A 16,255-nucleotide genomic window follows, 5' to 3' on the forward strand; every position below is an offset into this window, starting at 1 on the left:
CTAGGCTCAGCCAAGGCGTAGATGGGGTCCGGTTTGGTGGCCTCAGTATTGCATCTCTGCTTTTTGCTGATGATGTGGTTCTGTTGGCTTCATCAAGCCGTGAGCTCTAACTCTCACTGGAGCAGTTCACAGCCGAGTGTGAAGCGGCTGGGATGAGAATCAGCACCTCCAAATCTGAGACCATGGTCATCAGTCGGAAAAGGGTGGCATGCCCTCTCCAGGTCGGGGATGAGATCCTGCCCCAAGTGGAGGAGTTCAAGTATCTTGGGGTCTTGTTCATGAGTGAGGGAAGAATGGAACGGGAGATCGACAGACGGATCGGTGCAGCATCTGCAGTGATGCGGACTTTGTATCGGTCCGTTGTGGTAAAGAAGGAGCTAAGCCGAAAGGCGAAGCTCTCAATTTACCGGTCGATCTTCGTTCCTACCCTCACCTATGGTCATGAGCTGTGGGTCGTGACCGAAAGAATGAGATCCCGGATACAAGCGGCCGAAATGAGTTTCCTCCGCAGGGTGTCCGGGCTCTCCCTTAGAGATAGGGTGAGAAGCTCGGTCATCCGGGAGGATCTCAGAGTAGAGCCGCTGCTCCTCCGCATTGAGGAGCCAGATGAGGTGGCTGGGGCATCTGATTCGGATACCTCCTGGACGCCTCCCTGGTGAGGTGTTCCGGGCACGTCCCACCGGGAGGAGACCCCGGGGACGACCCAGGACACGCTGGAGAGACTACGTCCTTCGGCTGGCCTGGGAACGCCTCGGGATCCCTACGGAAGAGCTGGATGAAGTGGCTGGGGAGAGGGAAGTCTGGGCGTCCCTGCTAAAGCTACTGCCCCCGCGACCCGACCCGGATAAGCGGTAGAAAATGGATGGATGGATTATTAAGACTTTCCAATCTGGTTTTAAAACATTGCACAGCACCGAATCAGCGCTTTTAAGAGTTTTCATGATTTTTTTTAGCTCCTGACTCTGGTGACTGTGTTGTCCCAGTACTTTTAGATCTGACTGCAGCCTTTGATACTGTTGACCATGATATGCTGATTACTTGTTTGGAGCAGTGGGTAGGTATCAGGGGTATAGCACTTGAATGGTTCAGCACTTTGGGAACCTTGTGTTTGTTTAAATTGTGCTATATAAATAAAGTGGATTGGATTGGATATATACAACCCCAATTCCAATGAAGTTGGGACATTGTGTTAAACAAATAAAAACAGAATACAATGATTTGCAAATCATGTTCAACCTATATTTAATTGACTACATTACAAAGACAAGATATTTAAAGTTTAAACTGATAAACTTTATTGTCTTTAGTCTTCATTAACTTAGAATTTTATGGCTACAACACGTTCCAAAAAAGCTGGGACAGGGTCATGTTTACCACTGTGTTACATCACCTTTTCTTTTAACAACATTCAATAAATGTTTGGGAACTGAGGACACTAATTGTTGAAGCTTTGTAGGTGGAATTCTTTCCCATTCTTGCTTGATGTACAGCTTCAACTGTTCAATAGTCCGGGGTCTCCGTTGTTGTATTTTACGCTTCACAATGCGCCACACATTTTCAATGGGCGACAGGTCTGGACTGCAGGCAGGCCAGTCTAGTACCCGCACTCTTTTACTACGAAGCCACGCTGTTGTAACACATGCGTGGTTTGGCATTGTCTTGTTGAAATAAGCAGGGGCGTCCATGAAAAAGACGTTGCTTGGATGGCAGCATATGTTTCTCCAAAACCTGTATGTAACTTTCAGCATTAATGGTGCCTTCACAGATGTGTAAGTTACCCATGCCATTGGCACTAAAACGGCCCATACCATCACAGAACTTTTGAACTTTGCGTCCATAACTGTCCGGATGGTTCTTTTCCTCTTTGGCCCGGAGTACACGACGTCCACAATTTCCCCCCAAAAATGGAAATGTTGACTCGTCGGACCACAGAACACTTTTCCACTTTGCGTCAGTCCATCTTAGATGACCTCGGGCCCAGAGGAGCCGGCGCCGTTGCTGGGTGTTGTTGATAAATGGCTTTAGCTTTGCATAGTAGAGTTTCAAGTTGCTCCTACAGATGTAGCGCCGAACTGCATTTACTGACATTGGTTTTCTGAAGTGTCCTTTACACATTGATGTCGGTTTTTGATGCAGTGCCGCCTGAGGGATTGAAGGTCACAGGCATTCAATGTTGGTTTTCAGCCTTGCTGTTTACATGCAGTGATTTATCCAGATTCTCTGAACCTTTTGGTCATATTATGGACCGTAGATGATGAAATCCCTAAAAATAAATGTGTGTGTGTGTGTGTGTGTGTGTGCATGCACAGTCAAAACTACAAAAACACATTTGTAATCTACTGCACGGTGTTTTCTGCAGTTATAAGTGATCTGAAATATCCACGTTTGGGCAGACATTTCCAGACAAATACAGGAATACATGAAAGCTGTTGTTTTTGTTCGTCTGAATGTAAACAAGAGTAGCGCGCCGTTGCCTTAATGGTAACGACGACCTTCCCAAAATGGTGGCCACTTCGGCACGACGATCTGCCGGGCTGGCTTATCTCGTGTTAATACCTATGCCCGGGAAGCCCGATGATTCATCATTCTTTTCTTAAGAGCAGCAGTTATTATTTTCTTTCGACCAGAAAAAAAATAAAGAAAACCATTGCTAGGACCATTAGCTGAGCAGAATATGTGAGTTGACATCACCAGGAAAACGCAAACCTGTTCACAGCAGCCATTTTGACATTGCAAAGTCAACACGATAGTAATTGATCCATTTCATTCCAATCATGTTCTTGCAGACAATTCCAGAACCCTGCACTACGGGGCATAATTAATGTTTTAATGCCACAAGTGTTTAGACAAAATGGCTGCCTTGCAAAGGAGAAATATTCACACTGGCTGTGCACCCTGTTCTCATAAGTATTTAGTAGTATGTTGTGGGAAAAGCAATACACTACAATTAAAAAAAGACCCCCCTCCCCCACACACACCTCTGTCAAGCAAGCAAAATGACTTACTAGTATTTTATACATAAAATAGCAAAGATGGTGCAACAACAAAAATAAAAACATTTCTACTTGCTTATACCCTGTGATTGGCAGGCGACCAGTCCAGGGTGAACCCCGCATCTTGCCTGAAGTCAGCTGGGATAGGCTCCAGCACACATGGGACCCAACTCACGATAAGCAAATACATCCATCTATCCATTTTCTATACCGCTTAACAGTAATACTCAAACCACACTCAATTCATAAAAATACTTGCGCTTGCAGGTACTTTAATCTTTATGTAAACTGCTGTGTGTGTCTTTAGTTTTCTCAAATTATTGGAGAATTTGTATCTGGAACAATTAAGGTGTGTCAAGAGTGAATTTGCATTTAGTGATTACCCCTGCTTGCTCGGTCCACATGTTTGAAGTCCTCAGCAAATTCGATCACATCTGGAAATTCTTCCTCACATATTTCCGCCAGGAAATGGAGCAAGGTGGTCTTCTGGTCACCCGACTTAGTATCCTTTAGCTGTTGAAACGACAGAGCCGCAAAAACATCAAAATCTAGAAATACATACATAGGATGGCAATTACCTCCTCCACCTGGCACAAGGGAAGAACTCCTGACAATGTGTAAGGCACCATGGTGTTCAATGAAGGAAGTGAAGATCTTGGGCCGATTAGCATCTCAAGGCTACTTATTGTGATCATACTACCTATTAATGGTCATATTATACTGTATTCTAATTCAAAATACGAGAAGAAAATAATGTCTGCCAGGTTTCTAAACTGCAGTTGTTTTTAAATGTGGTATTTCATTCTCATCAGAGACTTAAATTTAAGTGGGCACATTTCTCAGCACTAACATCCATGTTAGTGTTGTCACACTGCACAGAGGGAGCTCACATCCCAACCCAAATCCATTAACACAGAAAACAGTTTTGTTTTACCCAAAATAGCAAGTTCAACCACTGTGCAGTGTATCCAAGTAGCTTGCGATACAAAACTAACTTTTTAATTGACCAAAATGGTTTGCAAACTGTATAGACAGCTATGTGAGCAGGGAACTTGTGCTGCATTCTTTAATTAAGGTATCATCAGCATTTAATGGAGAGTTATTGATAAATAATATATTCATAGTTTATTTTATACTTGAGACTATGTGAGTGGACAATTGCACATGTCAAGGAAAAATGAGTCCCAACCTGGGAACAATGAGTACCTGCAACTTATCATCACGGAATACAGATACAGTAATCTTCCGCTATATCATGGTTCTTGCTTTGCGGTCCCCTCTGTATTGCAGATTTTTATTACAGTTGCTACTCTATTTTTGATACTGTTTGTGCAATATTTGTGTGTTATCCCTTGCTCCTGCTCTCTCTCTCAATATATAGTATTATGTGTTTAGGCCTGTCACGATAGCAAATGTTTCAGGACGATATATTTTCCCAAAACGACAAACGATAGTGTCATAGACGTTTTTTATGCCACTGATATAATGATATTAGAGCATAATAATGCAAGTACATCCTTTTTAAGAATAATTCACTTTTAATTCTAAGAATAATGAACATTAACACTGTAATGTAAAAAAATTAATAAAATATCTAAATATAAATAAAACACACTCAGCCTGTGTTTACAAAAATTGCACTTAAATATTAAACATTTGGCACAGAGGTATAAACAGTCATTAATGCCTTATTAGGCAATATACTGCCAATCAAGTTTCCAGTTGGTTAAGAAAAAGTGCCATGTAGTAACATTATTAACACAAGATCAAAGGAGCCTGTTTTGATTCAACATTTGTACTACTTTTTAAAAGTCTGCATCCTTTCTTTAAACGCTGCTTTGTGAACATGTTTAATGGCTGCATCTATTACAATTGCAATGCTATACTGTGTATAATGTGAGCATACTGTACGTGCGCCATATACACGGTCACGCTTGTATTTGCATTGTTTCAGCAAAGGGTTCCATAACTGTAAACTGACGGGAAACGGAAAATGTCCCACTGTGTTTTCTGTTCCCAGCCGAAGACATTGGGTGGGATGGTTGTTTAAAATGGATTTATTCACTTTGAGGTTTTGTGTTGCGACTCCATAAAAATTCGACATACCAGCTCGTTGGAGTTAACGGGATGACCGCGTTCATCTGGCTTGAATACAAAATGTTCCCACATCAACACGGTGGCGTTAGGCTTTGGAACTAATTCCATTTATGCTGCTCAACCTTCTGTAACTGTGCATCTACTCACTCGCCGTCAGAAAATCCGCATTTTAAAAGGGCGGGCGCACACGCCCCGTGGTGGTCTTTTCTTTCCACTGCATGTGAATAGTAAAAAAAAAAACTCATGATTACATTAAATTGTTCCATTTTAGTTCTATGGTCCGTGCTTAACATTGATTTTCTTTTTCAATCCAATAATTTCAATGATTTCATCATTAAAATAGCTTAATTTTAATATTTCCTGTTCAAATGCATAGGAAGCCCAGCTACGAGTCACGTTGAGTCATCGCTCCCATGATGCTTCAAGAGTCCACACATCCATTCAGGCAGGCTGTGATTGGTCAGTGGCTTCACACAAGACACATTGGTGTTTCCTCATTACATCGCCAATATTATAAATTTTATCACACATGTCCTGCACTTACTGACGTTTTAACAGACTAATATATGTAATGAAAGTATGTGACATTTAGTCTTTCTTATCGACCAGAAATGCCACTAAAAGTGCAGTGGAGTCTGGTACGGTGCCACAACCAGCATGTGGCAGTGTTGAGTTGAGCTTTATAGAGCTCCAGACGTCACGTGACTGAGTCAGTGCTTCACCAATCATGAACCTCACCGCACATCACTGGCACACGCACATGGCCATTCAGACAGACGGTCCCCGCCTTTCACTATCTATGATTGGTTTAGAGACAACGATGGGTTTCATGTGTCTGTTTTCAAGTCGCTGAAATGTTTTTTTTTCCTTCCTCAAATGACTAGGCACCTGTATGCACCCTCTGTTTTTTGTGTTGTTGTTTTTTGCTGCACCATTCAGAAAAACAAATCCTACGCCGGATTTGGCGCACCACGCCGAAGTACTAAACCATAGCTCTGCATCCTAAAATGCAGATTGATCTTACTTTGGGTGTCCCTACTATTTTTTATGTGTCTCAGACGTGGAACGCACATAAAATGAGATGCCTGATATCCCCCACCACATTTAATCTTAATTTGTTTCATACTAAATCTTAAATTCTCACATGAAATCCCTAATTCATCCACGTATATTTATCACAGTTGACAATAAAATTTTCTTTGCTGCACAGTGTACTTTGGAAGTAAGTAGTATAATGTAAAGGAAAACAGGAGGGTAATGTTTGCTTTTATATGCAGTAATCAGCCTTACACATCAGCTCCCGCTGCACAAAGGTGATTGAGATTATGGAAAAAACGTGCACTGGATTATCAGCATTTAAAATTAAAAAAACAAAACAAAAACAAAAAAAACATCTGTTGATTGTACTACTGTCCAGCTAATTCATCAAGTAGACACATACAATAAATATGTTATTTATCGGAAAGTAATATTGAAACCACAAGTTTAACAGGGCAGAATTTTGGCAGTGATGAATGGCTTCTTTGGATGTTTTGCAGCTAAAGATGGATGAGTCTCCTACCCAATGATTACACTCTGCTCTTTGTCATCATCACTATCATGCAGTAAAACGCTCTCTTCTGGCTTCATCCCAAATGCACAAGTGTTTGCCAAGTCCTTGGCATCTGAAGCAAAGATAGGCAAACAAGGTCTACGTACATGTAAGATTAGGTTGATTAATTTTGTACTAGCCAGGGTTCATGCATATTTTAAAACTAATTTTTAAAGTGTTTTTACAGGAATTCAATCTATTGTGGAGTCAAAGTATATTTTAATAAAATTTTAAACTTAGGATCAGACGTGAGAAATAAAAAGTGACGGAAATATACCAGTTGGAGAGTATTCACAGTAGCCATATGCATAACTCTGATGTTTAAGCTTGGTTTTATTTTGATAGGTTGAAACTTCCTGCTCTTGTTCCATTGCTGCATTGTAAAGAGGATATTGTTTTTGTGAAAAAATTACTTTGATTTGGATATGATGTGACTGGGATGTTTTGTTTTTTTTAATCCCATATTAGTTCACTTGTGGTGGGATTTAAAGCTTTAGACCCAGTTTTCACAAAATCACTCCTGACAGATGAGCTGTTGTTGCAACAACCTTTAAGAATTTAAGGTTGGATTTATACTACATAGTTCGAGGGAAAACTCTTACTGTTTGCTCTCAAGCGGCATAATTCAGATATGCGTCATGCACGTCAACAGAAAAAAAGAAAAAAAATGCATGAAATTTGATATTTTCAGACCAGAATCCGGTTGTTTGCAAATGCTGATAAAAATCAGATACAAATCAGAAATGTGCCAATGCAAGCGCAGCGTACACTGTAACAGACATACACCTAGGCCAGAAATACACGTCCACACAAGTCAAAGCTACGATTATTACAGACCTTGCGTTTCACTTTCTCAAATATGATAATTTGCTTTATTGCTATGAATGAAAATGACATAGCACAACTTAATGTGCTTGAATCAGAACTGGGGCATATTGCCATATATTTCTGACAGTGAGGTCAACGCTCACCTTGCAGAGGGAACTGAGGTCAAAGCCGAATGACTGGGCATTTCGGGAACCTGCGTTCAGGTAATTGCCCAGCAACAACACAAGCTCCAGCAAGCGGCCAAAGGAGTGGCTTGCCCTGACTTCATCACAAGCTGCATTTACAGCCAGAATATCTGGACGCAGATTGTTTAACTGCTCCTCAAACTGCAGTCGGAAGAGAATATGGTTGAGTCGTGGGCGAAGCCGCTTTACGCTGCTCATCTAGGAGATGACACAAATGGAAGAGGAAATAGACAAGAAAAGTTGGGTGGGAGGTAAGAAAAATAAGGTTAATAATATGAATCTCACTAAAATAACTAATACCCACTCTTGGTGTATTCTCACAAAAATAAGTTTAATTTCAGAATCATACATGCTGCTACCATCATGCAGCATGTATGAAGTGTTGCTAGGCAGGCATAATAAATGCTGGTATTGATTTGATTTGGGACCCAGGACTGTTAATTATGGAGTTAGTATCCATACAGGGCAGGTGAACGGAACATACTGTACAATAGTCTGCTTTAGATTACCATTCTCACACAATTAGAAAATAGTGTGTTGGGGTCTGAGACCTGAACACAACAGTGAATTTGAATTTTTGTTTGGCTGGAGGGAGGGGATCAGCTTCTATTTGTGTTAATATAACGGCTGGGTGTTCTGTTTGATGTTCTCTATCCGGAGTGTAATTATAGCAACAGCAAAGTTATCAAATGACTATTCCAATCAGTGAATACGTAAGTACAGTATTTGTGCATCTGCAAAATAACTTTTCTTTCATATGTCAATGGATACAAAAAAAGTGAAGGAATATAAAACCTAGTATTTCAAATTCAAATAATTTGGCCCATAAAGCACTGTATAAGTACAGATTTGGGACTAAATTTTTTGGCAATAACAACAACCACAAAAAATGTCTGTGTGAAGTGTCAACAGCAATTTTAATCGCAGCTGAAGGACTAATCCAAAACACTGCCGGGCATGAGCTGTCTTCACATGACGGGGTTATGCATACTATTCGTAAACATGGGTATTACAAAGCTGAAGCCAAGCCAAGTAAATCATCCCTATTAGGTAGTTGAAAAACATGGGTGCATTGAAACAATAAAAAAGGTGTTTTTTTTCTGTTTTGTTGCAGTAACTGTGTTGCTTGCAGGAGTCTTGACACGCTGAGAAAGTGGCAATTTGGCAATTTTCACTTGACAAAAAAAGTAAGTCTGGTAAAAGCAGGGCTTGTTGAGGAGAAGCAACTTTATATATAAATATATATATATATAAACAAAAACAAAACACGCTTTAGTCTAATTTTGGCCAACATTTTAGGAAAACTGTTTTGAAGTCAGAATAAGCCCTTTTAGTCTCAAAACAGTGATTTCGGCCTTTTGTTTCCAAAACCCAATCTTCAGGGTTTGTGTGTCAGTGTCATTTGAGATGTGCACCATTAACCCATGTATTATTTAACAATAGAACAGGTGGAATGCTGTTATCGCCCTACATGAGCTGATTATCAGTTAGTTTAATTTTCACGCATGTATGATTATATTAAAAAAAAAAATAATTAATAATATATATATAATTATAATAATAATATAATAATAGAATTCAGATCTTTTTATGAGGTTATAAGATATTTTTGTGTATGTTTGGACTAAAAATTAAGAAACATTTTCTAAAATAGAATGCACGAATGGCAAAACAGGGCTGTTGTTCGGTGTATGCTGTGTAAAACAATGAGATTGATCAAGCTTGCTAAAGTGTACATTTACGACTGCCAGCTGTAGCACATGACTCACATGCCTCAAATTGTCCTCATTTTTAAAATACTGTATCTGTACATAGACCTTAAAAAAAACACAAAGAAAAAACTAGATCATTTTACTAGATCATTCTAGTGCAAACAGTCACTGATGTTGACATTTTATTTGTTTGGATTATTAAATAAAATAAAATATTTTGGAGCTTGTTTGTGTGTGATTGAATAGACACTTACTATAACCCCAAACTGCTCCGGTTCTGACAAATTTGGATAGTCATTCTTGTACTTAGCCAATGCATTCAGCTGCTCCTGCTCAGGTAAGTGTTTCACAAGGTTCTATAACGACAAGAAGGAAATAGAAATAAATGTAAGTGATTGGTACATAAGAAGAAAAAGGGCAGCAAGACAAAAGATCTTAGTATAGCCAGGATGTTGATGTTTTTTTTAATACATTATAGTGCCTAGCAAGGTGGAGGTGTTAGATATTTACTTTTTGTAAATGTCTCCTAAAAAAAAGAAGAAAGTTTTTTTCTAAATGTACACTTACTCTCATATTTTTGTTTTTTTTGTCTTTCCGTCTCAAAAATGTGATGTCACTACATTCTGCCAGAAAGCATCATCAGCCTTCTGCTTCGGAAAAATGGCAAAAGAAAAAATTGCACCACACTGAAAATGGGGTTTCCTGTAATTTCATTGAAAGCTCACAGCCAGATTAATCAGTTTCTTGGCCATCACTATACAAGAACTGCAATACCATTGTTGGCCAAAACACACCCAAAACAAAAACTGACCATTGTAAAAATTGCAAAAAATTACACACCTCGTAATTAACTAAGAGCTATGAGATGTCTTTTTTTTCTTCCCCAAAAAGTGTAGCTCCCATCAAATTATGAAGACCAATACAGTTCTCTGTCAAACTCAATGAAACAAAATAAATCCCACCTGTATCATTGGTTCAGTTAGCTGCTCTTCATCAACCTCTAATATCATTTGGCGAATTTCTTTGTAAGGCATGCGGAAAGAACCCAGGAAAATGGCTGCAGAAAAACAAAGAAGTGAAAACAAAATTAATAAATGTAGAAATATGTCAAATTTTCTAAATAAAAAAAATCTTCTTAAAATAAGTTTGATAGAACCCGCAGAGTTTAGAAAAAGGAATGAGACACTAATGTAAAACAAATATTCAATTCAACCGTTTATGAAAGTGTAGAAAACAACACTGCAAATGATCACAATACACCAGTATTATATTCCTGTTTGGATGTGTTGTATTCAGTTATTTAGCCACCACATCAACTACCATGTCCGATTTATTTATTTTATTTTTTTGTTTTTTCTCACCACGTGGCAATAAAGGATCAGATTGTTACCTCTACAAACTGATTAAATATGTGCCAAACAAAGTGTCATGTGATTGCATATCCAGAGATGCCAACCCCTATCATCACCTCCAGTGATGCTTCCAAAATGGCCACCGTTTTGAGTAACAAGCAATGAGACGCGTTACTGCCTTAAGAAAAGCAGTCAGATTTCAGTTACTCTTGCTAAATCAATGTTACTTACTGTTACTATAGAGTCAACAGTGACTCAATCAGCAATCATATGGCTTAAAGCAGCCCTCATGAAAAATGGTAATTGCTAGATCAACAGACCTCTTTCTACCTGAAACATCGAGGAAAATGAATGGGAGGTCATTGTTTATCATCCAGTCCACAGTGAAGGTACAAACAATTTAAAGTACAAGATGATCGGCTTCACTGTTTCTGTGATATTTTTGTTATTTCATTTCAAGAAAAGTGTGATTGATTGCTGTTGCTTGTTTATTTACACATTTAAAAACATAGTTATGCTGTCATGTGAGGCGCACAATGCATGGTGGGTTAATTATTAATTAAAAGTCTGTCAGTTGACAACCAACATGGAAGAGGGATGGACTGACTGTAGCTGATCAGATCATACTCACGAAGGACTTAATATTTATAATGAAAACTATGAGCTTTCAACATTGTTCCGACTGCTATGACAACGCTAGCGAGCTGGTTTAACTCACGACGCGCTGCTGACTATGTAAATCATGCTTCTCCCGTCCATCTCTCTCACACACACACACACACACACACACACACACACACTGTGTTCCAAAATTTATGTTTCATATATACCAAATATTACTTCTATTAGTTTTATACAACCTTCACAGGCTTTATTGTTATGTTCTGACGACTAGCTCTCTTCCGGTCATACTGTGCATACTAATTGTTCCTAGCTATGTTGTGACTACTAGCTGCTATTCGGTAAAGATAAGTTGAGTGCAGCTGGACAAAGATAGTTGTTTTGTTTTCTTTCTCTGTCTCTCTCACTATTCTGCCAGAAAAAGATTTGCCAAAACAACACACGTACGCGCACACACACACACCTCCTCCCACCATCATAATTTTCATACGCTAACGACAACCGCAAAAAAACTTTTGTTCCCAGGGACAAGTTAGCAGCTGTTTAACTACTAGCTGTGTGTGTGTGTGTGTGTGTGTGTGTGTGTATGTGTGTGTGACAGACAGTGGAAGGAGTCAGGTAAGGCTTTGCCCTTTAAAGATTGTAGTCAAACCACCATCCAGTGTTTACCCTCACTTGGGTCGCGGGCGTGCCGGAGACGTACCCAGCTATGTTTGGGCGAGAGGTGGGGTACACCCTGAACTGGTCGCCAGCCAATTGCAGGGCACAAAAAACAAACAACCATTCACACTCACATTCACACCATGCATGTTTTTGGGATGTGGGAGGAAACTTGAGTACCAAGGGAGAACATGCAAACTCCACACAGATGAGGCCAGATTTGAACCCGGGTCCTCAGAACTGTGAGGCAGATGTGCTAACCAGTCAACCTAATCTAAACCTACAAGGCTCTGAGTGAAAAAGTGATTAAAGTTAAAACATAACTTAACTGTGGTTTATCATACCTGATTTAAATTTCTCTACCCACATCTGATACTGCCACACCTGTTCCCAATCAAGAAATGTGAAGTAGACCATAAGATCCTCAAAAGCTAGACATCATGCAGAGATCTAAAGAAACTCAGGAACAAATGAGAAAAAAAAGTAATTGAGATCTATCAGTGTGGAAAAGGTTATAAAGTCATTTCTAAAGCTTTGTGACTACAGCGAACCATGATCCACAAATGGAACAGTGGTGAACCTTCTCAGGAGTGGGCGGCTGACCAGAATTACCCCAAGAGCGCAGCGGCGACTCATCCAGGAGGTCACAAAAGACCCCACAACAACATCGAAAGAACTCTCGGCCTTACTTGCCTCAGTTAAGGTCAGTGTTCATGACTCTACAATAAGAAAGAGACTGGCCAAAAATGCCCTGCATGGCAGAATTCCAAAACGAAAACCACTGCTGAGTAAAAAGAACAGGCTAAGAAATCTTTATGATGCCCAAGACTTTTGGGAAAATACTCTGTGGTCTGACGAGACAGAAATTTAACTTTTTGGAAGGTGTGTGTGTGTCCCATTACATCTGGAGTAAAAGGAACATGGCATTTCAGAAAAACAAACTTCATACCAACAGTAAAATATGGTGGTGGTAATGTGATGGTTTGGGGCTGTTTTGCAGCTTCAGGAGCTAAAAGAATAAATTAAAAATGGAACCATAAATTCTGCTGTGTACCAAAAAATCCTGAAGGAGAATGTCCAGCCATCTGTTCGTTACCTCAAGCTGAAACGAATTTGGCTTCTGCAGGGGGACAATGATCCAAAACACACCAGCAAGTCCACCTCTGAATGGCTGAAGAAAAACAAAATGAAGACTTTGGAGTGGCTTCATCCAAGTCCTGACCTGAATCCTATTGAGATGCTGTGGCGTGACTTTAAAAAGGTGGTTCATGCTTGAAAACCCTCCAGTGTGGCTGAATTACAACAATTCTGCAAAGATGATTAGGCCAGAACTCCTCCACAGCGCTGTAAGAGACTCATTGCAATTTATCGCAAACGCTTGATTGCAGTTGTTGCTGGTAAGGGTGGCCCAACCAGTTATTAGGTTTAAGGGCAATCCCTTTTTCACACAGGGCCATGTATGTTTGGATTTTTTTTTTTTATAAATACCTATAAATAAATAAAACGTTTAAAAACTGCATTTTGTGTTTACTTGTGCTCTCTTTGAGTAGTATTTAATTTTTTTTATTATGGTAAGCAAGAAATCAGGAGGGGGAAAACCACTTACACACAACTGTATCTATCTATCGATCTGCAGCACGGTACGCATTTAGTTAGTACATCTGCCTTACATTTCTGAGGTTTTCAATTCCGGGTCGTCTGATTTCCTCCAAAACTGTGCATGTTAAACATTAGTAGGACCAGACAAATGTATAGAAATATATGAAGTTGTATAGATACATAATTTCTTTTGTCTTTATTAACATATTTGCTATTGGAGTAATGCAAACGTTATTGAAAGTAAGTTATATTACTTTAATATTATAGTACTTGGATTATGCTACAAACAACATTTTATTATTCGGTCACTTGTAACTGGATCGGAATACATTTCGAAACTAACCCTCCCAAACCCATATTTCTGTCATTCATTAGGGAAAGAGATGTGTATATGTAGATAGTGTACATTTACAGAAGTATACCTGAGATTGGTGCACTTATTTACATGTTTAAGTACTTATTTGGAACATCAATTCTGCACCAAGTAGGTCATTTAATGTGGCTTCAACCTCCACGCTAATATTTAAGGTATTGGCTCTTGTTGACGTCATTCTGTAACTTGTGTGGCGTGTATTACCAAGTAATGGGTACGGTTAAGCTAATGCTCTTTTCGTACAGAGGGTATGTGATATTACTGCCACTTGGCAGCTGGTGAAAGCAACTAAAAAGTTACATGTTATCTAACTTAGTTACTTCTGAAATCAAGTAATCAGTAAAGTAACTAAGTTACTTTAAAAATGAAGTAATAAGTAAATTAACTAAGTTACTTTTTCAAGGTAACTGTGGCAACACTGCTCACCTATAAGGAAAACTTTCGATATTTTGTCAGGAAGATTTGCCTCTCAGCCCAAACCATCACGCCACCAGAAAAACTAAACAATGCTTATATTTTCTTTATATTTTGATCATATTTTCTCTTTGAATTTTTGAATGACAAAAATTATGATGCATTGGCACTAAATTGCTAAATATACAATAATGTACAAACAGTTATATTTACAGAATGACACATTACAAGAAATATCAGGTTGTATAGTCTTTTCAGCAAAACTAAATGCTTATTTTCCTTTTGGCTTGTTCCATTAGGGGTTGCCACAGCCTGTCATCCATTTACATGTAAGCCTATCTTCCTCCATCCTCCTCTCTAACACCAACTGCCCTCACTAAAAAATATTTGGGAATATTTTTATTTGACTTTAATGTGAAATATTTTAATCGAGTTGTAGTGTTCAAACTAGGCATAATGTTACAGTGGGTTACAATATTTATTTTTTTCATGAATAAAACCTCTGCCTCCTTTTTTATTCACCTTTGGGCCTACTGTGCTATTTTTATCTTTTTATCTTCATTTTGGCTTGTCCCGTTAGGGGTCACCACAGCGTGTCATCTTTTTTCCATGTAAGCCTGTATCCTGCATCCTCCTCTCAAACACCAACTGTCCTATTCCCTCACGACATCTATCAACCTTCTCTTTAGTCTTCGTCTAGCTCTCTTGCCTGGCAGCTTCATTCTCATCACCCTTCTACCAATATAATCACTCTCTCCCCTCTGGATGTGTCCAAACCATAGAAGTCTGCTCTCTCTAACTTTGTCTCCAAAACATTGAAATTGGCTGTTCCTCCGATGAGCTCATTTCTAATTCTATCCAACCTGGTCACTCTTAGAGAGAACCTCAACGTCTTCATTTCCACCACCTCCAGCTCTGTTTCCTGTTGTCTCTTCAGTCCCACTGTCTCTAATCCGTACATCATGGCTGGCCTCACCATTGTCTTATAAACGTTTCCCTTCATCCAAGCAGAGAGTCACAAAACACACCTGACACCTTCCTTCACTCGTTCCAACCTGCTTGGACCAGTTTCTTCACTTCCTTACCACACTCACCATTGCTCTGGACTGCTGACCCCAAGTATTTAAGTCCTCCACCCTCACTATCTCTTCTCCCTGTAGCCTCACTCTTCCCCATCCACACCTCTCATTCATGCACATATATTATGTCTTACTTTGGCTAATCTTCATTCTTCTCCTTTCCAGTGCATGCATCTATCTTTCTAACTGTCCTCCACCTGTTCCCTGCTTTCACTGCAAATCACAATGTCATCTGTGAACATCATGGTCCACGGGGATTTCAGTCTAACCTCATCTGTCAGCCTATCCATCACTGCAAACAGGAAAGGGCTCAGGGCTGATCCCTGATGCAGTCCCACCTCCACCTTAAATTCGTCTGTCACACCTACAGCACACCTCACCACTGTTCTGCCACTTCCTGGTCCGTCACACTTGCCTCCTCTTCTCTTCATTCGCTCTCATTTTCCTCACTCATCAACTCCTCAAAGTAGTATTTTCATCTCTTCAGCACACTACTGGCACCAGTCAACACATTACCATCTGTGTCCTTAATCACCCTAACCTGCTGCACATCCTTCCCATCTCTATCTCTCTGTCTGGCCAACCTGCATAGATCTTTTTTCTCCTTCTTTAGCGTCTAACCTGGCATACACGTCATCATATGCCTCTTGTTTGGCCTTTGCCACCTCTACCTTTGCCCTACATCACATCTCCATGTATTTCTTTTTCCTCTCCTCAGTGTCTCACTTCTTTGCTAACATCTTGTATGATT

General features: G+C 39.6%; 1 protein-coding gene across 11 annotated transcripts in view; it reads right to left on the bottom strand.

The window, feature by feature from the left end:
* LOC133399091 (protein diaphanous homolog 3-like) overlaps positions 1-16,255 on the bottom strand; it is a 216,809-nt gene that overhangs the window by 132,156 nt on the left and 68,398 nt on the right. For all 11 annotated transcript variants that reach the window (XM_061670215.1, XM_061670210.1, XM_061670214.1 and 8 more), the window contains 4 exons: positions 10,369-10,463; positions 9,661-9,762; positions 7,653-7,892; positions 3,377-3,506 (listed from right to left, as the gene is read on the bottom strand). In XM_061670215.1, coding sequence (XP_061526199.1) covers positions 3,377-3,506; positions 7,653-7,892; positions 9,661-9,762; positions 10,369-10,463 — 567 coding nt within the window. The remainder of the gene's footprint in view (positions 1-3,376; positions 3,507-7,652; positions 7,893-9,660; positions 9,763-10,368; positions 10,464-16,255) is intronic.

The sequence above is a fragment of the Phycodurus eques genome, chromosome 2, assembly GCF_024500275.1.
Source record: "Phycodurus eques isolate BA_2022a chromosome 2, UOR_Pequ_1.1, whole genome shotgun sequence".
Classification (NCBI taxonomy): Eukaryota; Metazoa; Chordata; class Actinopteri; order Syngnathiformes; family Syngnathidae; genus Phycodurus; species Phycodurus eques.